Source organism: Felis catus, chromosome B3, assembly GCF_018350175.1.
Source record: "Felis catus isolate Fca126 chromosome B3, F.catus_Fca126_mat1.0, whole genome shotgun sequence".
Taxonomy (NCBI): domain Eukaryota; kingdom Metazoa; phylum Chordata; class Mammalia; order Carnivora; family Felidae; genus Felis; species Felis catus.
The window spans coordinates 26,141,245-26,169,139 of record NC_058373.1 but is presented as its reverse complement, the minus strand read 5'-3'; the positions used below and the strand labels follow the sequence as shown (position 1 = coordinate 26,169,139).

The following is a 27,895-nucleotide window of genomic DNA, read 5'->3' as shown; positions in this document are numbered from 1 at the left end:
TCTACCCCAATGCATAGAATAGCTTTCAGAATTACATTCCCTTCCTTTATAGATTTGTTTGACTCAGACCTACTAGCAAGCTCTGTTTGGCCAAGGACCACTAGGGTTAAATCACTGAGGAGTGCTAAGTAACAAATCCTAGCAGTTACTGCCTGGGTTAGCCCCGCTCCCCGACTTTCCCTTCTCTAACTATAAGACTGGGCTAATGATGCTTAGCTTATAAGGTTCCTCCTAGGATTTACCTAAAACAGATAACATAGCAATAGGTGCTCCATATTGTGACAGCTATTGTTTTGTCAAGATTTTAAGTCAAATGAGTGTTAAGAAACTTTTTTTTTTTTTTGCAATTAACAAAATCATTCTTAAGTACATTTAAAGTAATAAGCAAGTGAGAGGAGCCTCGTATAATAAAGGAAATCAATAGAAACTTGTGCTCCCAGATGTTAAAATGTCTTTTGTGGCTAGTTGTTGAAAGCCACACCTTGCTAGCCAGATTTTTGAAACCCCCCTTCCCATTTTGCTAGACACCCTACTTCACTAAATGCAACTAAACCCACAGGATCACAAGTTAGAAGCAATCTGGAAACCTGACGCAAAATTCCACTTACAGGAATATCTTCTAATAGAAATAGTTTCAAATACTTAAAATAGCAAGTATGTTCACTATAGGACAATTTATAACAGCATTATCGGAAAGAATATAAACATCCCAAATTAGGAAAATACTAGATGATGAAGCACTCATGCACTGTAATAATACTCATCCTTTTTTAAATCATAAATATTAAAGAGTCTGTAATAACAAAACGACATGAAAAAAAAAGCACAGTACAAAACTGAAGGTGAGGTATGATCCCAACTATATAAAAATATCCATAGAAATAAGGGGAAGAAGACACCAAAATATAAAGGATGATAATTTCTGTGTGGGGGAATTAAGGATTTTTTTCATTGATATTCTGTGTCTCATGTATTTTTTGCAGTTAGCAGGCATTGTTTTAGGATGGACTATTGAGCATATGTCTTAAAAATTCAAAACTCCCCCAGCAGCTAGGGGAAGTTGAAGGGTCTTATATCACTTGTTCAATGTTAGCTTCCAGAAACTAACAATTATCTGTCTATTTTGAAGTTAACTTCAGAAAACCACCAAATTAAGTAAGAAATAAAGTATAGCTGTGTCTAATGGTTAGCCTCCATATGCACATTACTTCATATTTCAGGCTTGCATCCACCAGGAAGTGTAGAAACTTCATGAGTATGAAAAGCACGATAATACATTCAACCAAAATCTTAAAAAGAAAACATGTTTCCAATCCTAGCATATTCCTTACCTCTTAAATATTGATAAATATATGCAGTATGTCAGTAAACATACTACCTAATGTATTAACTTGGAAATGTAAGCACTGTGTTATGATTTTACTTACGCAGCTTTCATTCAGGGGAACACCTGGAACAACATACTTTACAGGACTTAACAGATGGAAGAGACTTTGGAAAGGAAAATTTTCATTGAACAGATAAGGAAACTGAAGGCAGGGCAGGCGAGGTGTCCACTCAAGAGGAGCAGCAAGGCAAGAATAACAATGAATGCTCTGTTCCAAGGGAATACTCTGAATGGCTGAAAGGGCTACAACATAGGCATGTCCCGTGCTGAGGGACAGGCATGCCCCTCACTGACCTGGGTACCGGTCCCCATGTGGGGATGGTCACAAACCTCACTCCTCGGTAGAGACATGGAAATGTCAGAAGAGAAGAAAATGTCCAGAGGACAGAGAATGTCATGTACCTTAAGAGGGTCTTCCTTAATGGCCAGAGAGGTGTGGCCCAGAGGGGTCTCTGGGTAGCAGAGCCACTGTGTGCTTAAGATCCTTCTCTGATTTACATCAGTGCAGAATACACTGTGGAATTTTTGGAGCTGATTTTTACAGAACAAGTGCTTGGCAACTTTTGTCATTAAATTTAATTTATTAATTATGGTCCATCAACTTCAAGTTACAATCCTTTTGATTAGCTGGAACGGTTTTGGGGAGGAGAAAAGTGTGGAGGAATATCAGCACCTATACAAACATTTACCTGGAATGTTTGTTATCGCTAGTTTGATGGAAAAAAAAAAAACATAGAATGCGTACCCTGATACTAAGGCTGAAATGAAAGAGCTTAAAGGAATCGATAATGCCCTATGCCCAGGTATGTCTTGCAGACCTTCAGACACACGTAGTTTCTAGTGTCTCCACTTGCATTCAGGTGGCTACAGTTCAAGGCCTTTGGATCAGGCCAGAACCGCTGCCAAGTCCTGGCAATTCCACATAGCGTGGCCTTGCCTTTAAAGGCAATCCCTTTGCATAATGGAACCAAGGAGGGCAATCAAAACATTGAACATTGTCTTGTCCAACAAGCAGTGACTCCTTTATGCCTGTGAGCTTATGAATCTTGTTTTAACCTAAGTAGAAGAAAACACAGCTGATTCTGAAACCACCTCTGCTTCCATTTCTGAAAACATAATCTGCCTCTTTTCTCTGACTCACTTCAGAGACCCCAAATGTGGCACAGCCTTGCTCAAAATGACAGTGTGGTATAGGACAAGGACTCTATTTATTTACAATAAACTGAAGGGCAGGGGACTGCAAAGACGGCAAGTGAGGGTTTGTTGATATACTACTCAGCAAAGTGTCTTAAAGGCACTTGTGCACTGAAAACCATAAAATAAAAGATAGATGGTAACTCACCCAAAGTGACTGGCTAAGTTCATGGAAATACAAAAGAGAAGGAGGTTTTTGATCATGATAAAGCTAGAAAACATTCCATTGTCCATTCCCAATGAGAATAATAGTTGAAGCAGATGAATTTGGAATAACAGTCCCTTTCTTCAACTTGATCTTGAAGCTGAAAGGTACACAACAGGGAAAAGCATATAATGTGAATTTTTTTGTGTCCATTCCTGAAATCATATCCTACTGCTAGTACGCACAATTTACAAAGAAAGGAACCTGGCTGTACTTCCCCAGCACGGCTCCACAGCAGGTTGTTACCTATGTCCACTGGGCAGTAAGTTGGGACATGGAAAGGAGTTACAATATGTCTTAATTTCTTTCTACTTTTACTCAGAGTGCAGACTCATTCTCCTAATTTATTTTTTCCACGTTTTACTTTGTTTTACTTTTCAGCTTATTATCAAATGACCGATTAGTCCTATTATTAGAACAAATATCTGAAGTTATCTGATCAACTTATTTTGCATTTGTCAAATCCACAAGTGGAATCATTTTACCTTTCTGAATATTTGCCACGCGTTCAAAGCCAGCAAGCTACTCCTTGTTCTGCAATGTGCTGAGAGAAAGTATGTGGAAAGAGGGGAAAAAAGGCACATTTAAGAAACAAAGCTTCTATAGGATCACGATAATATAAGAACTGCTTTCAAAAGAGGGTTGCCACATTCTCAGCATTCTGTCCCCATAACTAAATAAGTTAATAATCCCTCCATTTGGGGAAGTCTCTCAGCTCTGTGCCGGGCCCTAATTAACGCATTTGAAGTCCAGGCAGGCACAGTCCCTGGGCTCTGCAACTAACCTTAGCGAAAGAACATATTTCTCAATATGCGCATAACGCAAATAGGTGCACATGATAGAGGAACACCGCGTGTTCACAAGGAACATTTTCCCAAGGAGACCCCAGGCAAACTCCGGAACTGGGAAACATACAACAGGTACTTCCACCTCAGAAGCGAAGGCCCTGGTGTCAAGAAGGGCAGGGTGCCATGCGGTGGTCTCCTGGGCGCGTGTCCTGAGCCTTGTCGCCAGACCCGGGCCGGAGTCGGGGCGGCGAGCACTCCGCGCTGCATGCGGGAAGCCCGGGCGGCGCCTCCTACTGTCCTCAGCCCTGATCCAGGACCCCCAAAGAGAGGCTCCGCTCCCACTGTCCCCTGACCGCGGCGGGATCTTGGCAGGCGCAGGTGGGCTCAGGGGCAGCATTGCGGAGCCGCAGCCTGGCCACCCTGGCGCCGGCGGCCGGGCAGGGTCGGCCTCCCGCCCTGTCCGCAGCAGCGCGCCCCGCGCCTCAGTCTCGCCGACCCTTCCCGGCTCTTTGCTGGCCCTCGTACTCTCCCCTGCTCCAGCCTCAGGTCTGAGCCTCCTCAGCGAGAAACGCGTGCTGCAGCGGCGGCTCTGAGACCCCCGGCCTCAAGAAGCCCGCGCGACCCACCCGCTACACCCCCGCGGAGTCCGCGCCCACCCCGCCAGCAGCTCCGGGACACCACGCGCCTCAGAGCCCCGAGGCTGGCGGGGCCCTCCAGGTGGGCAATTTCGCCCCTCCGGCTCCAGGGACGGCGACGGGTGTCCCCACACCCCAAGTCCTACCGGCGGGCCCGCGGTAGCTGCGCCCTGGTGCCCCGTCCGGCAGAGCCGCACAGCTCAGGCCGCCCCTGCCCTCCCGCTCTGCCTTGCCCCCGCAGTCGCCGGGGGAAAGTTTGCGCTCCAGGCTGCCCCAGGCGCCCCGCCTGCTCTCCACCTCCCATCTCCAGCCTTGCAGTTCGAGGCTCGGGAGCCCGGAGGAGAGGGATGCGTGCCGGGCCGGGGCCGCCCTTCCTCTCACCCTCGACCGCATCTTCTTACCCCACTGCCGGGGAGGCAAGCCGTCGGCGAGGGTGCCGCCGCCGCCTCCTCCGCCTCCTCCTCCGCCTCCTCCGCCTCCTCCTCCTCCTCCTCCTCTCCCCCGGCTGGCAGGCGCGGAAGGCCGGTGCGGCGTCACCGCCCCATGCTGCCAGCGCGAACTTGCCCAGTTCTCCTGGGCCGAGCGGATCAGCCGCCCCGCGCTCCCGCCGCCGCCCTGCGGCCCCGCTCTGCGCCGCGCCCGAGGCCGCGCGCTGCCCCGTTGCAGATCCCCCCGCGCCCCCAGTGCACTCTCGCGCTCGCTCTCACCTCTCCTGAGCGCCACATGTCGTCTCTGGGATTGAAGAACGTTCCTCTGCAGAGGCGCTCCGGTAGAGGCCGCCAGACTCTCACCAAATGCGCCCTCGGGCCGGCTCAACAGAGGGGGAAGGGTTCAGCGCCAGAGGCTTGGCCTGGTTTGGGATAGGCCATATTTCTGAAGTTTCTTGATGGCTTTCAGGAACATACTGGGTGCCTTGTGTAATAACCACTGGTTTCCCGTTTTTACAGAAGAACTGGGAAGGGAGTGTCAGCAAGGCTGTAGCCAGGGCCAGTGCTGGGAGTTATTCTTTTTAAGTCCAACGCTGAGCATCTCCCCAACCTGGTGTCCTTACTCAGTCTTCAACACACTCCTCCATGTCCTCATCTCCTATTCTCTTTAGAAATAAACTCGTTTATGAGGCTTTTTAAAAAATAATTTTATCTGCAATTCATTGCTACAGGAGGGAAAGCCAGAGCAAAACTGGATTAAATTAGAATTAAACCCTTACCTATTTGCAGTATACATTTGGCTTTTGTTTATTTGCTTGTTTGTTTGTTTGTTTGTTTTTCCTGAAGTGTTATTTCTTGACAAGAAGCCGCTTGTCAATGACAAGGGGCTGTGGGTCTGAAGACCTGAGAATAGGCCTGGGATTGAGTGGAGGAAGCTCGCCAAGGAGCGCTCCTAGGACCTAGACATGGGTGCACTGCACCCATGCACACAAGGGCTTCAACACTGGGGTTTGTGGGAGTATGTCTGTCTCTGTCTCAGTGGTGCAGAGCAAAGAGGTGGCACTAATGACAACTGGAAGGAAATAAGGTCCCGTTCAAGCGACAAAACAAGATGGATGCAAAAGCAAGCACCTTCCTTAAATTTAAGATTGCAGCATCTTGTTTACCCAGGAGGTGGATGCCTCTTGACTATGAAAGCCTCCAGGAGAAAATGTTCAAGATTTAAAGTTAAACCACCAAGAACACGATGAGATTTATACTATTATCCTGTATCTTTTGTGACACTGCATTGTTTATAGTCACTTAACAGAATAATTGTGAGAAAAGGCAAATTTCTAACTCTGCTTCAGAAAGGATCTTTAACCTTTCAGTGTGTGAAGTCACTGTATTTTTCAGTTATGCCTAATACTCTGTATTCCAAATCTAAGCTACCTGCTGGTACTTTTACACATTTCAAAAATTCCAAGATTCTCCAAAAATAAGTAATTGTAAATATATTTCTGAACAGGATATAAAAAGGTATGAATGTTGCAAATATACAAGAGGTGTTATTCTGAACATACATTTAGCCACAGTATTAAATCATTCTGATTCTAGTGGTTCTACATGAAATACAAATTACATAAAAGGCTTATTTGAAATTCTGGTTCTAAACTGGTTAACTTGAACACATACATTTCTTCATTTTCTAATTTTTCAGAAGAGATAACACTGATCAGTTTGTTGATGGCCAAAATCATTAAATTAAAAACAATCAGAATCAACTTAATGTAATTCTCACCTATTAGGTGTTAGGATTCTAGGTTCGGAGATACCTGTGATAGCTGCTCTTCTCTCAGGATTAAACAGCGTAGGGTAAATGAAAGAGTTCAAAAACCTAGTGAATCCAAAAGTTTACAGATTATGAAACAAAGCCATTCAGAAATTTATGCAAAAAAAAAATTGTGGATATGCCAGGAATTACTTTTGGATTAATGAGAGTTACAGACATTAATTCTTCACAATAATACCTTATCAAGGTGTCACGGACAAATAATGAAATATAACTATAAGTGAATTTATGTTCTTTTGATGAATTATTTTAAAAATTTCCATATTTTGGGTAAGTTTTTTTATCAGTTTTAATTTCAGTACATATTATTGAATATATGGACATTGTTAAGTAAAATCTAAACTTTAAAATTGTATTCAAGCATGAGGCTTAGATACTTACCGTCTCCCTGTGATAAAATGATAACGCAGTCTCTAAAATAAACTAAAATGTTTATTTTAATATACAATTCAGTGTTTGCCCTGAGGAATAATGATCTATCAACTGAATTCCCATTTATTCCATTAATATTTGCCCTTTTATTGAATGACATAAAGGAAAATAGTTACACTTCTGCAAAGCAGTAGAGGGCACCCCAGTTCCACATAACCTCAGGGTTAACCAGTCTCACTTTTAATTTAGTTTCCAGTGTGAGAGCCTAAAATAGCCGAACTTGGGGATGCTAGGCAATGGGTGGAGCATTTGCCCCAATAACATCCACTGTATGCCATTCAAAACAGAGACAGGGAAGGAAGGCTCTGTGTGAGTAGGTGTTGCAGAGATGGCTAAAACATGGGAAGCAATGTCACCATGAGGAAACAGAGCTTGACAAGAAGTTGAGTTGAGGATGTCATAAGCCAAGAGCCCATTTAACAACATAAAGCATTTTTGTGGAACTGCATGTAATTTTGTATTTATTAAAAATGAAGGTAAAGAAAGCAAGAGGTAGATGAGGCAGATACACAGAGGCCAGGTTAAAGAAGACAGGAAATGTGGAGCTAAGGAGTTAACTTCCTCCTGCCAACAAGAAAAAGCTACTGAATAGTTTTGTTGGTCCGAGGAAGGACATGATTGTAGAAGAGATTCACCCTGGGAATTGTATAGGGGAAAAAAAAAGTGTTGGGAGGAGACAAATCCAGGCCAGAAACAGGTAAGAATATCACAGTGCCAGCCCACAGTGGGAATTTAATAAATATTTCATTAATGGAACGATAAACTCATTGATTCTCAGGTATTCAAAACAGAATTTTAAGTGCTTTGCCCAAATAGAAACGAGTCTTTTTTTTTTTTTTAATGTTTATTTATTTCTGAGAGAACATGAGTAGGAGAGGGGCAGAGAGAGGGATGGAGACACAAAATCTGAAGCGGGCTCCAGGCTTCAACCTGTCAGCACAGAGTCCAATGCGGGGCTCAAACTCACAAACTGGGAGATCCTGACCTTAGCTGAAGTTGGATGCTTAACCGACTGAGCCACCCAGGCACCCCAAGAGAGTTTTCACTGTTAAGGAAACAGAAAGGTCAAGTCTGACTAGAAGGAGGAAAATTCCTAGGAAAAGATGACTACTGATTTGGACTCAGAAAAAGATTTTTGACAGAAAATATCAGAAAAAGCAAAAGAAAGGGTAGGAAGAAGGGTAGAAGGTACAGGATGCTGTAAGTAATAAATGCTCCATTCACAGAAAGCATACTCTGTGTTTTCAATCCATCATGTATTTATTTTATTTTCACTTTATTTAAGTTAGAGCTCACATATTAGCAATCTGAAGGCTACATGTATACTATGGCCATGTTTTAATTAGCCAGCATTGTTTTAAAATAAATTAGAGGAACACCTGTGTGGCTCAGTTAAGCATCTCTACATTTCAGCTCGGGTCATGATCTCATGGTTCATGATATCAAGTCCTGCTTTGGGCTTTGCACTAACAGTTCACAGCCTGTTTGGGATTCTCTCTCTTCTCTCTCTCTGCCCCTCTCCCCACTCATGTGCATGATTGTGCGCTCTCTCTCTCTCTCTTTCTCTCTCGAAAATAAATAAACTTTAAAATATATTAGAGACAATTAAAAACCAGGCTTCACATGAATAAGTAAATAAGCAAATGAGTGAGTAAATAACTACTTTAAATTTCTGGCTTTTCTTAAAAGAGAAAAAATAGAAAACAGATTTAGCAATAATAAGCATACATACCCATCCTCTCATCCTATCCCACTCTACTTGTGGGCATGGGCTCCTTAGAACATTTTTTTCTTTTTACACTTAGCCTGCCCCCTTCAATCTGCCCCCCTTACCTGGCAAATATAGGGGCACCTGGGTGGCTCAGTAGGTTAAACATCTGACTTGGGCTCAGGTCATGATCTTGCGGTCTGGTCCGTCAGTTCCAGCCCCACATGAGGTTCTGTGTTGACAGCTCAGAGACTGCAGCCAGCTTTGGATTCTGTGTCTCCCTCTCTCTGCTCCTCCCCTGCTTGTGCTGTGTCTCTGTCTCTCATAAATGAATAAATGTTAAAAAAAAATTATGTTACCTGACAAATAGAACCAATTGAGTTTTTAAAAAAGATTTACAATTTTTAATTCTGATTTCACTTTTCTCTGTCACTGGCTTGGTAGTTGTATCTATTTTATTTTGTTTTGTTCTAGTTGCTTTAGGGTTTATTTATTTATTTTTTTAAATTGTTTTTAACGTTTATTTATTTTTGAGACAGAGACAGAGCATGAGTAGGGGAGAGGCAGAGAGAGAGGGAGACACAGAATCTGAAACAGGCTCCAGGCTCCGAGCTGTCAGCACAGAGCCCGACGCAGGGCTCGGACTCACGGACCGTGAGATCATGACCTGAGCCGAAGTCGGATGCCCAACCGACTGAGCCACCCAGGCGCCCCAAGTTGCTTTAGGGTTTAAAATAGATACCTTTAAAGTAATATATAGTTTACCTTTAAATTACATCATTTCATGTATAGATTATGAATCTTACAATATGCTTCTATTTTTTCTCTGTCCTATTTGCTGCTGTTGTCACACATGTTCTACATAGGTTAATTGTTAGTCAATTGTCTTTTAACAATCATCTTTTGTTTAATACCAGTAAAATATAATATAAAATTTACACTTAAATCTATTTAAGTGTACAATTAAGTGACATTAAGTTCACTCACTGTGTTATGCAACAAACACCACTATCCATCTTCAGAACTTTTTCATCATTCCCAGCTGAAACTCTGTAACTACTACATAACCCACCCTCAGCTCCTGTTAACTACTGCTCTACTTTCTGTCACTGAAGAATTTGACTATTCTAGGTACCTAATATCAGTGGAATCATATAATAATTCTTCCTTTGTGTCTTCCTCATTTTACTTGTCATAATTTTTTTTCAGGATTCATACATGTTATAGCACATATTTGTACTGCATTCCTTTTTAAGGCAGAATAACATTCCAGGGTATGTATATGTCAAAATTTGTTTATCCATTCATGTGTATGTGGACATGTAGGTTGTTTCCACCTTTTAACTGTTGTGAATCATGTTGCTATGAACATTGGTGTACCTATTCAAGCCTCTGCTTTCAATTCTATGTATACCCAGAAGTACAGTTTTGGGATCATAGGGTAATACATATTTAATTTTTTGAGAAACTGACATGCTGTTTTGAATACTGGCTACAGTATTCTGCATTCCTAAGAGCAAGAGTTTCAATTTCTACACATCCTCAACAACACCTGTTTTCCATTTTTGTTTTTTGTTTTATAAGTCTCTGTTATTTTGATTTGCATTTCCCTAATGATTAGTGATGTTGAGCACCACATAATGTATTTATTGGCCATTTTTTATATCTTCTTTCAAGAAATGTCTACACAGATTTCCTCAGTTTTGAAATGGATTATTTCTTTTTTCATTTTTGTGTTATAGGAGTTTTTTTTTATATATTCTGTATATTAATCTCTTACCAGATATACAATTTGAAAATATTTCTCCCATTATGTGTGTTGCTGTTCTATTCGATTGAGAGTGTCTTTTGATGCACAAAATTTTACATTTTAATGAAGTTCACTTTGTCTATTTTTTGTTGCTGTTGCCTGTACTTTTGGTGTACATTGCAAATAACCATTGTCAAACCAATTATCAAATTCCGTCATGAAGCTTTCCTCTATGTTATTTTCTTCAAGTTTTAGCTCTTACATGTACATCTTTGATGTATGTTGAGTTCATTTCGCATATGGTGTTAGGTAAAGGTTCAAGTTAATTCTTTTGCATATGAATGCACAGTTTTCTAAACACTATTTGTGGAAAATACTTTTTTTTCTGTCACTGAATGATCTTGGCATCTTTGCCAAGTCATTTGACCATATATGCAAGGATTTATTTCTAGGCTTTTTAGTCTGTCTTTATGCCTGTACCACACTATTTTGTTTACTGTGGTTCAGTGTGAGTCCTCCAACTCCATTCTTCTTTTTCAAGATTGTTTTAGGTATTCAGTGGTCCTTGAGATTCATGTGAATTTGGAAAATGTTTTTCTATTTCTGTAGAAAATAATGTCACTGGGATTTTGATAAGGATTGTGTTAAATTTGTGTATCCCTTTGAGTAGAATTTGCATCATAGCAATATTAGGTCTTCCAATCATTGAACAGGGAATATTTTGTCATTGATTTAACTCTTCTGTAATTTCTTTCAGCTACATTTTGTAGTTTTCATTGTACAAGTCTTTCACATCCTTGCTTAGGTTAATTCCTAAGTATTTTATTATTTATGCTACCTTTATACATAGAAAAAGTAATACAGTTGACTCTTGAGCAACACGGGGGTTAGGGAAGCTACCATTCCATGCAGTCAAAAAGTTATGTATAACTTAACTACTAATAGCCTACTGTTGACCAGAAGGCTTACTGATAGTCACTTAGCACATATTTTGTGTGATATATATGTATTATATACTGTGTTTTTACAATAAAGTAAACAAGAGCAAAGAAAATGTTATGATGAAAATCATAAAGAAAAGAATATACATTACCATTTTCATCCATTCTGTTGCAAAAAGCAAGATTTCATTCTTTTTTAGGGATAAATAATATTCTGTTGTGTATATATAAACCACATTTTCTTTTTCCATTCATTTGTTGATGGACACTTAGTTTATTTCCATATCTTTGGTATTGTAAATAATGTTGTAATGCAATGCGGATGCAGCTCTCTTTTGGAGTTAGTCTTTTTGTTTTCTTCAGATAAATACCCACAAGTGTAATTGCTGGATCATATGGTAGTTCTATTTTTAGTTTTTTGAGGAACTCCGTACTCTTTTCCATAGTGGCTGCACCAACTTACACTCCCATCAATAGTGCACAGGATTCCTTCCATATCCTCATCAACACTTATCTCTTTTCTTTTTGGTAATAGCCATTCTAATAAGTGTGAGGTAATATCTCATTGTTTTGATTTGCATTTCTCTGGTGATTAGTGATGTCAAGAATCTTTTAATGTTCCTGTTGGTCTTCTGTATGTGTTCCTTGGGAAAATGTCTGTTCAGATCATCTGCTTATTTTCTAATTGGACTATTTGGTTTTTTGCTATAGAGTTGTATGTGTTCTTCACATATTTTGGATTTATCCACTTATTGGATATATGATTTGCAAATATCTTCTCCCATTTATGAGGTTGCCTTTTCATTTTGTTGATGTTTCCTCTGCCATGAAGACACTTTTAATTTGATATAGTTCCACTTATTTATTTTTGCTTTTATTGCCTTTGTTTTTGTATAAACCCAAAAACTCATAAGCAAAACCAAGACTGATGTTAAGAAGTTTACTGTCTACATCTATGTTTCTTCTAGGAATTTTATGGTTTCAGATCTTACATTCAATTGTTTAATCCATTTTGAATTAATTTTTGGGTATGAAATAAGATAGTTTTCCAGTTCCATCCTTTTTTTTTTTTTTGTTGAGAGGGAGAGAGCACAAGTTTGGGAGAGGGGTGGGGAGAGAGAGAGAGAAAAGAGAGAGAGAGAGAATTTCAAGCAGATTCCACACTCAACACAGAGCCTGTTGTGGGGTTTAATCCCACAACTCTGGGATTGTGACCTGAGATGAAATCAAGAGTTGGACATTCAAACAACTGAGCCACCCAGATACTCCTCCAATTTCATTCTTATGCATATTGCTGTCCAGTTTTTTTTTCCAACACCATTTATTGAAGAAACTCTCCTTTCCCCACATGCTCTTGGATACTTTGCCATAACTTAGTTGACCATTGACACATGGTTGATTTCTGGGTTGTCTATTCTGTTCCATTGATCTATATGTCTATTTTTATGCCAATACCAGACTGTTTTGAATACATAGTTCTGTAATGTAGTTGAAATCAGGGTGTGTGATACTTCTGGGTTTGTTCTTTTTCAAGATTGTTTTGGATACTCAAAGTATTTTGTGTTCCCATACAAATTGTAGAATTTTTTTCTTTAGTTCTGTGAAAAATGCCATTGGAATTTTTATAGGGATTGCGTTGAATCTATACCCAAGATTACTTTGGGTAGGTTGGACATTTTAACAATATTAATTCTTCCAATTCATAAGCATAGAACATCTTTTGATTTATTCGTGTCTTCAATTACCTTCATCAATGTTTTATAGTGTTCAATGTACATGTTTTTAATCTCCTTAGTTAAATTATATCTAGGTGTTTTATACTTTTTGATGTGATTTTATATGAGATTTAAAAATATTTCTCTTTCTGATAGCTCATTATTAGTGTATAGAAATGCAATTGATTTCTGTAGGTTGATTTTGTATCCTGTAACTGCTGAATTTATTTATTAACTCTAACACTGTTTTTTGTAAAGTGTTCAAGGTTTTCTATATATAATATTATGTTATCTGCCATTAGTGACAGTTTTACTTCTTCTTTTCTAATTTGGATGCATTTTATTTATTTTTCTGCCCTACTTGCTGTGGCTAGGACTTCCAATACTATGTTGAATAAAATTGGGAAGAGTGGGCATCTGTGTCTTTTTCCTGATCATAGAGGAAAAGCTTTCAGCCTTTCATTGTTTTGTATTATGTTAGTTGTGGACTTGACACATATGACCTTTATTATGACGAAGAATATTCTCTTTATACTCACTCTGTTGGGAGTTTTTATTGTAAATGAATTTTGAATTCTGTCAAATGTTATTTCTGCATCTATTGAGATATGTATGGTTTTATTTCTCATTTTGTTAATGTGGTATATCATCTATATTGACATGCAGATTTTGAACCAGTCTTGCAACCTGGAATAAATCTCAATTGATCATAGTGTATGGTCTTTTTAGTGTATTGTTAAATTTGGTTTTTTAATAGTTTGTTGAGCATTTTCACTGTATTAATCAGGGATATTGACCAGCAATTTTCCTTTTTTTGTGTCTTTGTCTGGTTTTGATAGCTGGGTAATGCTGGCCTCAAAAATAAGTTTGGATGTGCTCCCTCTTCTTTTATTTTTTGGAAAAGTTTAAGAACGATTGATATTAACTCTTCTTTGAATGTTTGGTAGAAATTAAGTGAAGTTGTTTGGTCCTGAGCTTCTATTATTAAGGAATTTTTAAATAAAAAATTTGAATTCAAATTGGATATTGTTCCAATATCCTTATTAGTAATGGGTCTGATCAGGTATTTTATTTCTTCATGATTCCTTCTTGGAAGGTTGTATGTTTCTTGGCATTTAACAGTTTCTTCTAGGTTTCCAATGTGTTCGTGTATAATTGTTCATAGTAGTCTCTTATATTCTTTGCATTTCTGTGGTATATGTTGTAAACTCTCTGCTTTCATTATGATTTTATTTATTTCAGCTCTCTCTCTCTCTCTCTCTCTCTCTCTCTCTCTGTGACTAAAGACTTTGTACCTAAAGTTTTGTTAATGTGGTTTATCTTCTTAAAGAACAAACTGGTTCTATCGATCTTTTCTATTGTCTTTTTAGTCGCTATTTCACTAATTTCTGGTCTTATCTTTCTTATTTCCTTTCTTTTACTAACTCGGGAATTCGTTTTTCTTTTTTGTTCTTTTTAGCTCCTCTGGATGTAAGGTTTGGTTTTCAACTTGAGATTTTTCTTGTTTCTAGAGGGAGACCTGTATTGCTATAAACTTCCCTCTTAGAAATGCTTTTGCTGTGTTCCAGAGGTTTTGGATCATTGTGTTTTCATTTTCATTTGTTCCCATGTACTTTTTAATTTCTTCTTTGATTTCCTGTTGACCCATTCATTGTTTAGTAGCATGTTATTTAGCCTCCATTTATTTGTGTTCTTTCCAGATTTTTTTCTTATGGTTGATTTTAGTTTAATAACATTGTGGTCAGAAGAGATTCATGCCATGGCTTCCATATTTCTGTATTTGTTGAGCCCTTATTTTGTGGCCTAACATGTGATCTATTCTGGAGAATGTTCCATGTGCACTTGAAAAGAAGTGTATTCTGCTGCTTTAGGATGGAATGTTCTGAATATATCTGTTAAATCCATCTGTTCCAGTGTGTCATTCAAAGCCTCTCTTTGTTGATTTTCTGTTTGAATAATCTATCCATTGATGTAAGTGTGGTGTTAAAGTCCCCTACAATTATTTTATTACTATTGATTAGCTACTTTTTGTTTGTTATTATTTTATGTATTTGAATGCTTTATGTTGGTTGCATACATATTTACAATTATTATATCTTCTTGTTGGATTGTCACCTTTATTATTTATATAGTGTCCTTCTTTGTCTCTTGTTATACTCCTTGTTTTAATGTGTATTTTTCTGATGTAATTATTGCTATTCTGGCTTTTTGACATCAATTTTTTATGATAATTATTTGTCCAATCCCTCCCTTTCAAACTTCAGGTGTTTTTAGGTTAAAATGAGTCTCTTGTAGGCAGCATATAGATGAGTCTTGTTCTTTTTTTAATCCATTCTTTCAATTTTTGTCTTTTGATTCGAGCACTTAGTACTTTTTAATTCAAAACAGTTATTGATAAATGTGTATTTAGTGTCATTTTATTCCCTGTTTTGTGGTTGTTTCTGAAGATTTTCTCTGATCCTTTCTTGTCTTTGTCTCTTTTGTGGTTTGCTGATTTTGTTTAGTTCTATATTTATATTTCTTTCTCCTTATTATTTACATGTTAATTAGTGTTTTTTTATATATGGTTACCAGTAGGTTTGTATATAACCTTTTCTGCATATAGCAGTCTATATTAAGTTGAAGATTGTTTAAGTTTGAACGCATTCTTTTCTTTTTGTTCTTGACCACATTACAGGTATATGGTGTCATATTTTACATTCACTTTTCTGTGAGTTCCTTGACTGATATTTTACTGAAATGTTTATTTTACTTCTTTTGTTTTTCCCAACTTTATACTATCACTTTTGATTTTTCCTTTCCACTGGAAGAGTCCTTTTTAATATTACTTACAGGTCTGGTTAAATAGTCTGGGAAACTCTTTATCTCTCCTGTTCTGAATGACATCTTGCTGGATAGAATATTCCTGGCTGCAGATTTTTCGCATTCAGCACTTTGAATATATTATGCCATTCCCTTCTGGCTTGCAAAGTGTCCATTGAAAATCTTCTGCCTACTTTTGGGGTTTTCCTTTGTTAAGTTACTCTCTTCTTTTGTCTTTTTGCTTTTAAGATTTTTTCTTTATCACTATATTTTGCTAATTTAATTAGAATATGTCTTGGTGTATGTCTACTTATGTTGATTTTGGCTGGAGTTTTCTGTGCTTCCTGGATCTGGATATCTGCTTTCTTCTTCAGAGTAGGAATGTATTCAGCTATTATTTCTTCAAATAAGACTTTTGCTCCCTTCTCTCTCTCTTATTCTTCTGGGACTCCTATAATATGAATGCTGTTATGTTTGATGGAATTCCCGAGTTCCCTAGGTCTATTCTCATTTTTGTGTAATTCTTTGTTTTCTCTTTTCAGCAGATTTCTTTTCATTTCTCTGTCTTCTATGTCACTACTTTGTTCCTCTGCTTCTTCTATTCTGCTCTTCATGCCATCAAGCATATTTCTCATTTCATTTATTAAGCCTTTTATCTCCATTTATCTCTGCTATGTTATTCCTTATCTCTGTCCTAAGGGTCTTATTTATGTCTTCTATTCTTTTCTCAAGTCCAGTGAGTATCCTTGTGATCATTGCTTTAAATTCTAAATCAGCCATGTCACTTATATCTCTTTCACTTAGATCTCTGGCCATGGCTTTGTCCTGTTCTTTCATTTTAGATCAATTTCTCCATCTCCTCATTTTGTCTGCCTCTCTGTGTCTGTTTCTACGTGTTAAGATAGTCAGCTGTGTCCTCTCTTTTTTTTTTAAACGTTTATTTATTTTTGAGACAGAGAGAGACAGAGCATGAATGGGGGAGGGTCAGAGAGAGAGGGAGACACAGAATCCGAAGCAGGCTCCAGGCTCTGAGCTGTCTGCACCGAGCCCAACGTGGGGCTGGAACTCACGGACTGCGAGATCATGACCTGAGCCCAAGTTGGACGCTCAACTGACTGACCCACCCAGGCGCCCCTCCTCTCTCTTGAAAGTAGTGACTTTATGAAGAAAAGTTCCTGGAATGCCCTGCAGTGCACTGCCCCATGTTTACCAGAAACTGGAATTTCAGGAGAATATCCTATGTGTGTTGCTTATGCCCTGCTATTGTGTCTGAGTCATTTTTCCTTTCAGGTATCTGCACTGACAGTCTGCATGTTGTGGGTTGTGCTTGCTCTCTGTGGTGTTACTGGGACCCAGGCAGGCCGGCTCTGAAGGGGTATGCCCACAGGGGAACTTGGAAGTAGGGCAGCACTGTTAGCAAAATTTGCATTGGCACACTAGTCCTATTCTGCGTTCCCCCAAAGCACTGTGGCAGCTGGGAGCTGTGTGCTGAGGTGGCCAGGGGCATGAGGCTGGGTGTGGCTTGAGTGATGGCTGTGCAGGGCTGGGCTTAGAGTGGGATGGTGGCTGGGGTGCACAGCTGTGCATGGCATGCAGTGGCAACTTTCTACCCAGTGGCTGGTCATGGAGCACAACAATGGCTGGGGCATGTGGTTGGGCTCTATGATGCAACTGGGCAGGATGCATGTGAAGCTTTAACACAATTTTCTCTGATCTCTGGGTTGAAGCTACAAGTGTCTGAGCAGACCTGCCTCCTGCAGGTGGCTCTGTACTTATGCTGGAAGGCAGGGGCTAAAAATGGCACCTACCAGCTCCCTCCTTTTCAAAGAAGTCCCCCAACATGTTCCAAAATCAGTATGAACAGATCTGTCTCCTGTTTGTCCCAGAATTATGCAAATTGTCATTTTTGTGTTCCTTCTCTGGGCAGGCTGTTGTCTCTGACCCCGCCCCCCCCCCCAGCTCACCCAGCACTAAATCAGCTGACTTTTAAAGCTCCAGGTTCCAAGTCCCACTGTTTTTACCAAATTACAGAATTCAGCCCCTCTGGTTTTTAAAACAATGGGGATTATTATTCTTCTCCATGTAAGCTCCCTGGTGCAAGGGCCCATTTCTCTGCCCTCTCTGTGCACACAGCTCCCTCCTTCCTGGGGGCAGACTCCTTTTGCCTTTCTGACCTCCTTAACCTTTCAGATGCAGCTTCTTCTTTATATTTAGTTGTGGAATTTGTTCTGCCAGTATTCAGATCACTCTCTGGTTTATTGACTTGGATGTAGAGGATATGTAGTTGTAAAACTGGGATGGGTTGAGCTCAGGGTCCTTCTACTCTCCATCTTTCCAAATTTTCTCAACTCTAAACCCATTTAGTGTAAATGACATACAAATGACTAAATGAGTTATAAAATATTTACCTTATGAATTAATATACATATTTCACTTAATGACTAGTTCTGTAAAATTTATATGGCTTCCTGCTACTTTAATAAACATTTAAATAAATTTTTAAAAACCTGTCAAGTGGTTGCTAGGGAAATTTGAAAATTCCCAAGGAATTCCCTTCTTTATTGTTATATTTTTCAAATTTAATTACAATATGTCTTGGCGTTGGTTTTGATAGGAGTTCTCTGTGCCTATTAGATCTGGATATTTGTTTCCTTCCCCAAATTAGGGAAATTTTCAGCTATGATTTCCTCAGATAAATTTTCTGCCCCCTTTCCTCTCTCTTCTTCTTCTGGGACTCCTATGATATGAACGTTTTTATGTTTGATGGAGTCACTGAGTTCTCTGTTTACTTTCATGATCCGTAATTCTTTCTCTCTTTTGTTCAGCTTCCTTATTTCCCATTATTTTATCATCTATGTCACTTACTCATTCCTCTGTTTCTTCCATCCTTGTATTCATTATACCCAGTGTGTTTCAAATCTCAGTTATTGAATTTTTCATTTCTGACTATTTTTAACTCTTTTATCTCTGAAGTAAGTGTCTCCCTGATATCGCTCATGTTTTTATCAAACCCAGTGACAAGCTTTATGATGTTGCTTTGAAATCTCCATCAAGCATATTGCTTATGTATGTTTTCATTATATCTCTGGCTGTGACCTTATCTTCTTTCATTTGGAATGAATCACTTGTCTTGGCATTTTGTCTAAGTCTCTGTCTTCTCTGTGTTAGAAAAGGCTGTTATGTTTTCTGCTTCTGAGAGTAATGGCTTTATGAAGAAGAAGTCATATAGTGTTCAGGGCCTGTAGCTTCAAGAAGTGTCTCTAGTAAGTGCAGCGTGTGTTCTGTTGCTGTGTTTTGGTCACTCTATCCTTTAGGCCAGTCATCTGCAGAGGTTCTCCTTACCTGCAGGTGGTAGTGTTTGGACCTTGGCCAGAGTGTGGTGAGTTTTAACTAGGTGTGTTCTGGTCTACTTGTGAAATAAAACCTTGTGCTGCTTTTACTAGAACTAAAGACTTGCTGAACTCTGTGGTTGGGATGCATGGTGTGGGCAGGGGTTTCTACTGGCCTTCTGGGGAAAAGGCCCACTGCACTGGGACTGAGGCACACTTGCCCAAGAATGGCAGTCCAGGCAAGAGTGCTGGGGGGCAGGACTGTCTAAGCAAATTAGGTAGCCAGTGTCAGCACTGTGCTATTTGCTGCAAGTAGGTGGCTCTGTATTTATACTGAGGGGTTGGGGAGGGAAATGGTGCCAGCCAGTTCCTTTGTCCTGAGAGAAGGGTCTCTGTACTTGCTGCTCTCAGGGAAGCACTCCTAGAAGAGTGAATAAGAGAGAGAGAGAATTTTAAGCCAACTTCATGTGCATCACAGCCCAATGCAGGACTTGAGCCTATAACCTTGGTATCATGACCAGAGCCAAAATCAAGAGTCAGATGCTCAACAGACTCAGCCACTCAGGTACCCTTAGCAGACCCTCTTTTACCACAGCTTTAGAGTTGCCAAAAATTTGAATCCTAGAGACATCAAGGATTAGGTTTAAATTGAAATCCTTGATGCAAGAGTTTATTTTTTAAACAAACTTGTAAGGTCTTTGATTACTTTTGGCTCTGAGAATGCATCTTTGTATAAATATTCCCTGTAATATTAAGAGAAAAAAGGATTTAATAGTCATAGCTTTTACAAATAAATAAAATACCAAATAAATATTTTCAAGTTAGAAGATGAAAAAGAATGACATAAATTAGCAAAATTTCTTTGTCTGATTTGTCTTACAGCAAAAGAAAAGCATTTGAATGCTTTTAAATACAATGAGAGGTGAATTGAAAACAAAACCTAAAAGGCAAATAACTTGTTATTTTTCAACAAAAAAAATAAAAAGAAAATTAGTTGCTGTTTATTCTGTACAAAAGCTACATGCTGAAAATGGCTCTTCTCTGCCCTTTCAGGTATTATACTTCTTTGAAAATTAAATTATTTATTGAATTATTGAACAATGGCTAGGTAGAAGTCATGCACTCTTCAAAGAGTGCTTGCTTGCATGGTCTCAGATTATACAACTGGCATGGTCAGAAGGATTCATATCTCAGCCATGAGTCTTTACAGTTCTAATACCATATGTCTTCTCAAATTCTCTGTTTTCTTGGGGCAAGGAAGGAATAGCAACAACAAAGTCATGCAGGAGGATGGGGCGCCTGGGTGGCTCAGTCGGTTAAGCGTCGGACTGCAGCTCAGGTCACGATCCCACCGTCTGTGAGTTCTGAGTTCAAGCCCCGCGTTGGGCTCTGGGCTGATGGCTCAGAGCATGGAGCTTGCTTCAGATTCTGTGTCTCCCTCTCTCTCTGCCCCTCCCCCGTTCATGCTCTGTCTCTCTCTGTCTCAAAAATAAATAAATGTTAAACAAAAAAAAACAAACAAAAAAAAACAAAGTCATGCAGGAGAAGGCAGTAGAGAGCAGAAGTCTTTCCTATAATATGACATCAGAAAACATTTGCTGTGACATAGCATTGTTCTGGTGTTGCTCAGCTCTCTAAGATTGATGTTTCCCCATCTACAAAAAAGTTCAGATCTTTGCTTCTCAGGAGTAGTTCTGTACCTTATTTTTTACTCTAGTTTCATTTTGTTGTGTTTTTTTTTTCTTTTCGAAGTAACTTTTTTTGTTAAGATATAAGTACTTTAAAGGGTGCCTGAGTGGCTCAGTCAGTTAAGTGTCCAACTTTGGCTCAGGTCATGATCTCATAGTTCATGGGTTTGAGCCCTGCGTCAGGCTCTGTGCTAACAGCTCAGAGTCTGAAACCTGCTTTGGATTCTGTATCTCTCTCTCTCTCTCTCTCTCTCTCTCTCTCGCTGCCCCTCCCCCACTCACTCTCTATCTCTATCTCTCTCAAAAATAAACAAACATTAAAAAAAGATATAAGCATTTTAATAAAGTTCCATTTTGGAAAAAAATTATTTTAGTTTGACTCATAGCCTTATTTTTATGTTTAAAATTGTGTTGATCAAAGGTTGTACAGAGTAATCTTAACCCAATTAAAATAAAAATTTCCACAAAGGTTTCAAAAAGTAAGCAAACTATTTCACAATTCCAAAACATATTTTTTTCCTGGTTAAAGAGATAAATTGTCAGCTTTCTAAATTATCTTATAAAAAAGTAATATGGAAGCACCTAATAACTTGTTGTCTCAATGCCAAATTAAAGCAAATAAGATAAGGTATTTGGAAGTCTCTGAGAAATATGGCACACACATGGAAAGCACTCAGCAACTGGCATCTATAATTGTTACCATATTAATTATTAAAAAAATCATGAGCCATGTTCATACACACAAACACACCTAAATAAGAGGTTATATATAGCAGAATTGTCTAATAAAGAGCTGGAACAGATAATCAAAGGAGAAAATAACATGAGGTAGAGTACTTATAGTGCAGTATCAACAGCAAAGCTAAAGGAGATAAAGAAGTATTGAAAAATAACAAAGTCAATGTATGTTAGGAGATCAGCCTACAATCAACCCAGCCCCATGGAGATCAGCCTGGAAAAGAGTAAATGTACCTATTATGACTAGACCTTGATAACTCAAGATAATATTTAATGGTTAAATTTATTCTAAGAATTCAAGCTGGGTTTAACATTTATAAATCAATAAGTGTAATTCACTTCATAATGGAGAAAGTAAAAATATATGTATATTATCTAAATGAATAGAGAAAACAAAAAAAGTAATTTACTTAATTTGAAAGTAATCCTTTTTAAAAATAGTAGAAAACTTCATATTTAGATTAAATAGTTTCTTTAAACTGAAGGGTAATAAAAGAATTCTCATTGTTCTCACTTCTGTTTAACATTATGCAATAAGACAAGAATATAAAATTAAAATATTAGAAAATAGGAAATAAAACTTTCATTATTTACATTACTCTGTTCATAGAAAATCCAAAGTATCTAAATATAAATTGTTATAATTTTTAAAGGTGTTTAAAAATTTGCTAAATAAAAGACAAAACTAGCTTTCATTTCCTATGCCAGCAATAAAATTTAAAAAAAAATTTAAAGGGAAATTCCTTATTATAGAGTGAAAATGTCCAATACTTAATAATCAGCATTGCAAAAGACATATAAAGCCTTCATATGAAAGCTATAAAATATTACTGATATAAATTTTGGAAGACCTAAATAAGCATAGGAACAAACCATGTCTCTAGATTGGAAGATTCACATTGTAAAAGAGTAATTCTATCCAAACTATCAAGTTTAATTCAGTCTCAATCAAAATGACAACAGGTTGTGCACATGGATGTGACTTGAGAATTGATTGTAAAAGATTCAGTTAAGGGATGACAGAGTAGGAAGCACCAGAAATATGTCTTTACATATATACAGTTGAACTAACAGAATCTGTCTGATGTAACTATTTTGGAACTCTGGAGTCTATTGAAGGCTTGCAATTTCCAGGGGAAAAACTTGGTTGGTATATTGGTTAATTTTGGTCAATTCTGCTTTTAGTACAGTAGTAGCCATCCATCTCCCACCCGTCAGCCACATGGCAGGAAGATATGCATGTATTCCAAAAGTAGCTTGCACACAGTTTGCAAGAGCCTGGATGGACAAAAAGAACTCTGTCCTCCAAATATTGAATATATGTACTCTGATCATTGATTGCTGATTCTGATCACAGAGATGCCAAAAAAGTAGAGGCCACTAGAGGCCATTACTTTTACATGTCCTCATTGCTTCAAGTCCCTACTCTGACTGAAGTAACTTCAAGAAGATTTAGAGTCAATGCCATTTTTTAAAAGTTTTAATTTAAATGCCAGTTAACATACAATGTACTAACATACAATTAGTTTCAGGAGCACAATATAGTAATTCAACACTTCCACACAACACACAATGCTCATTGCAACAGATGAATTCCTTAATCCTCATCACCAATTTAGCCCAACCTCCACCGACGTCCTTTCCAATAACCATCAGTTTGTTCTCTACAGTTAAGAGTTGGCTTCTTGGTTTCCCCCTCACTCTGTTTTTGTTTTTGTTTTTCCCTTTGCTCACTTGTTTGTTTCTTAAATTCCATATATGAGTGAAATCATATGGTATTTGTCTTTCTCTGACCGACTTATTTTGTTTACTCTCTAGCTCCATCCACGTCATTGCAAATGGCAAGTTTTCACTCTTTTTATTGCTGAATTATATTCTATTGTGCATATATACCATATCTTCTTTATCAATTCATCAGACGATGGAAACTTGGGCTGTTTCCATAATTTGGCTATTGTAGATAATGCTGCTATAAACATTGGGGGTGCATGTATCTCTTCACATACACCACATTAATAAAAGAAAGGATAAGAATCATACAATCATTTTAATAGATTCCCAAATAGCATTTGACAAAGTATGACCTTAATTCATGATCAAAACCGTCAACAAAGTACGTTTATAGGGAATATACCTCAACATAATAAAGGTCATCTAGGAAAAATCCGGAGCTAATATCATCTTCAGGGGAGAAAAACAGAGCATTTCCTCTATGGTCAGGAACAAGACAGGGTGTCAACTCTCACCATTTTTATCCTATCCACAGCAATCAGACACCAAAAAGAAATAAAAAGCAGCCAAATTGGTAAGAAAGATGTCAGTCTTTTCTTATTTGAAGATGAAAGTAAGAATCCACCAAAGAAAATTGCTAGAACTGATAGATGAATTCAGTAAAGTCACAGAATACAAAACCAACATACGGAATCTGTTGCATTTCTATATACTGATAATAAAATAGCAGAAAGAGAAATTAAGGAATCCAACTCATTTATAATTGCACCCAAACCTATAAGACACTTAAGAATAAACTTAACCAAAGAAGTGAAATACCTGTGCTCTGAAAACTGTAAAACACTGATGAAAGAAATTGAAGATGACACAAAGGAATGGAAAGACATTCCATGTTCATGGATTGAAGAACAAATATTACTAAAATGTCTATACTATCCAAGAATTCTACACATTTAATGCTATCCATATTAAAATACTAAAAGCATTTTTCACAGAATTGGAACAAACAATTCTAAAATTTATATAAAAACACAAAAAGACCCCAAATAGTCAATACAACCTTGAAAAAGAAAAAAAAAAAGCTGAAAGCATTACAATTGGAGACTTCAACTTGTATTGCAAAGTTGTGGTGACGAAAATGCTATGGTACTGGCCAAAAAAAAAAAAAAAAAAAAAAAAAAAAAGAGAGAGAGACACATAAGTCAATGGACCAGAATATAAAAACCAGAAATGAAACCACAACTATACAGTCAATTAATTTTCAACAAAGCAAGAAAAAATATGCAATGAGGAAAAGACAGTCTCTTCAACAAATGGTGTTAAGAAAACTGGACAGCTACATGCAAGAGAATGAAACTGGACCACTTTCTTACACCATACACCCAAATAAACTCAAAATGGATTAAAGACCAAAGTGTGAGACCTGAAACCATAAAAATCCTAGCAGAGAACACAAGGAGTGTCTTTGACATCGACCATAAAAACTTCTTCCTAGTTATGTCTCCTAAGGCAAGGGAAACAAAAACAAACATAAAGTATTAGGTCTTCATCAAAATAAAAAGATCTGCACAGTGAAGGAAACAATCAACAAAACTGAAAGGCAACCTATGAAGTGGGAGATGTTCCATGCAAATGACATCTGGTAAAATGTTAGCATCCAAAGCATATAAAAAACTTATGAAACTCAACACCCCCAAAACAAATAATCCAATTAAAGCATGGGCTGAAGGGGAGAAGCCAAGATGGCGGAACAGCATGGAAGCTTTTTGTGTGTCTCGCATCCATGAAATACAGCCAGACCAACACTAAACCATCCTACACACCTTGAAAAATGATTGGAAGATTAACACAACAATCTGCACAAACTGAACCACAGAATTCAGCAGATATGAGACACGAAGAGCTGAAATTGGGGAGCAAGAAGCCCCGAAAGGTAGGGAATCCCTTTTGCGGGCAGAGAGAGGACAGGGAGTGGGGGGGGGAGAGCATACGGGAAAAGCACCCCTCCCCAAAAGCAGCTGGAGAGAAAGTAGAAAATTACAAACAGCCACAGGGACTAAACTAAAAAGGGTGAAAGGAGAAAGGGGAGAGTTTAAATTCCATTAAGACCGTAAACAAGGGGAGCGCAAAGGCTGCAACTCCACAGCTCGATACCTGGTGGTGCTCTGGTGGGAAAGGTGAATCACCAGGAACAGAGTGGGGTCCGGGAGGTTCTCAGGCCACATGGGGAAAAGCGATTCCACTGCCAGAAGGACATTTGGTAGAGACTGTTCAGGCCACCTGGTCCCAGCAGACCCCAGAGGGCAGCTGCATTTGCTGGTGCTAGGACAAGGTTGTTGAGGATGAAGCCTGATCCCAGATGTGTGTTGCGATTTTCCATGGTCCCTGAAATGCTGATGCTACATTGTCTCACGATCTTTTCTTGGGGCGGGCTGGCAACTGGCTGCAGTCTCAGGGCACTGGCAACAGCAAGGTACAGCGGGCATTCCTGGGTGCAGTCAACATTTGGCCATTGCTCATTTGGCCATTGCTTGGTGAGACCCTCCCACAGAGGGGTGGAGCAGGTCAAAGCCACAGTCCTTCAGAAGTAAGCGGCAGGGGAAAACAGCCGCATCTGAGACAAAACTCGGGAGAGAGGTACTGCCTGGGGCCTGGTCACAGAGAGTGGAAAAGTGGGGAGTGGACAAGAGCTGAAGACAGGACTGGTGCACGATTCCTGATCCGGGTGGCACCGGACTGGGTGGCTGGGTGGTGCCAGATTTCACCACTCCTGCGCATGCGCATCTGCACCACTGAGCATCGCAACAATCTACCCCAGTAGGCTAGCAGCGCCATCTACTGGAGAGCGGAGCTGTTACACCGAGCCCTGACCAACTGGTCCAACTTTGCTCTTCAAGAACACAAACCTCACCGCCAGCTTAATTTATGGACTATAAAGAGCTACATGGACTGACCTCTAGGGGAAAATGAAGCAATTTCAGTCCTACTTCAATCTGTTAGCAGGTTCATTTATCCAATTTTTTTCTCTCTCTTTTTCTTTTTTCTATTTTACAATTCTTTTTTTTCTTGAATACAAAAAGAAAAAACTAATTTTTATTTTCAATTTTTATTAAAAATATCTGTGTTTAATTTTTATTACTATATTTTTTACTTTTGTATAATTTTTTTTCAAATTCTGCTTTACTTCCATCATTTTATTTTAGTCTACTTCAGTGTACTCACCTTTTCAAGTTTTCAAACACTTTTATTTTTTTTTCTTTTTCTTTTTTTTCTCTTTTTCATTTCTTGTCTTTTTCTTGAATGCAGAAAGAGAAAAACTTCTTTTTACTTTCAATTTCTTTTGGAAATATTTTTATTTAATTTTTATTACTATATTTTTTGCTTTTATGTAATGTTTTTCTAATGTTATCTCACTCCCATCATTTTATTTCAGTCTACTACAGTGTATTCACTTTTTCTTTTTTTTTTTTTTTTTAGTTTTTTAAAGGTTTATTCATTTTTCAGAGACAGAGCGTGAATGGGGGAGAGGCAGAGAAAGAGGAAGACACAGAATCCAAAGCAAGTTCCAAGCTCTGAGCTGTCAGCACAGAGCCTGACACAGGGTCCGAACTCACGGACAGTAGATCATGACCTGAGCTGAAGTCGGACGCTTAACCAACTGAGTCACCCAGGCGCCCCTGTATTCACTTTTCCAAATTTTCAAATGATTTCTTTTTTTTCTGTTTTTTCTTTTCCTTTTTAAAAAATCTTTATTCTCTTTTTCGTTTCTTTTCATTTTCCTCATATACAGAAAATGAAAAAAATCATATTTCTTTTTAATATTTATTAAAATATTTTTTATAATTTTTTTCTACTACTTTCTCTACTTTTGTGCATTTTAGTCTACTTTAGTGTATTCATTTTTTCAAATTCTCAAATGATTTCTTTTTTCTCCTCTCCCTCCCCTTTTTTTTTTATTCCTCTAACCTGTCAAACCACTTTCTACACCCAGACCTAAACATACCTAGGATCTAGCATCATCTATTCGATTATTGTGTGTATGTGTTTTTAATTTTTAATTTTAATATTTTTTTATTTTTAATTTATTTAATTTCAAATTTTCTACCTCATTAACTCCTTTTCTCCCTTCAAAATGACAAAACGAATAAAAGAATATTATGAGCAACTATATGCCAAAAAAATGGGCAATCTGGAAGAAATGGACAAATTCCTAGAAACATATACACTACCAAAAACTGAAACAGGAAGAAATAGAAAATTTGAACAGACCCATAACCAGTAAGGAAATCGAATTAGTAATAAAAAATCTGCCAAAAAACAAGAGTCTAGGGCCAGATGGCTTTCCAGGGGAATTCTACCAAACATTTAAGAAAGAGTTAACACCTATTCTCTTGAAACTGTTCCAAAAAATAGAAATGGAAGGAAAACTTCCAAACTATTTCTATGAAGCCAGCATTACCCTGATTCCAAAACCAGACAGAGACCCCACTAAAAAGAAGAACTATAGACCAATTTCCCTGATGAACATGGATGCAAAAATCCTGCACAAGATATTAGCCAACTGTATCCAACAACACATTAAAAAAATTATTC

General features: G+C 38.3%; 2 protein-coding genes across 4 annotated transcripts in view; one reads left to right on the top strand and one right to left on the bottom strand.

Annotated features, from left to right (window-relative positions):
- The window catches only part of GABRA5 (gamma-aminobutyric acid type A receptor subunit alpha5), an 84,957-nt gene extending 79,716 nt beyond the window's left edge, over positions 1-5,241 (bottom strand). Inside the window, exons 1-3 of one of the 3 annotated variants that reach the window (XM_045058956.1) lie at positions 4,917-5,241; positions 3,272-3,330; positions 2,730-2,886 (exon numbers count right to left, since the gene is read on the bottom strand). Coding sequence is in view for 2 of the 3 variants with exons in the window: in XM_019831994.3 (XP_019687553.1) it covers positions 2,730-2,815 (86 nt within the window). In the remaining variant the exon portion in view is untranslated. Of the gene's footprint in view, positions 1-2,729; positions 2,887-3,271; positions 3,331-4,610; positions 4,654-4,916 lie in introns of those variants that run through there. The other 2 variants (XM_019831994.3, XM_023255032.2) reach the window with 2 other exon arrangements.
- GABRB3 (gamma-aminobutyric acid type A receptor subunit beta3) overlaps positions 1-27,895 on the top strand; it is a 466,981-nt gene that overhangs the window by 69,637 nt on the left and 369,449 nt on the right. The window lies entirely within an intron of this gene.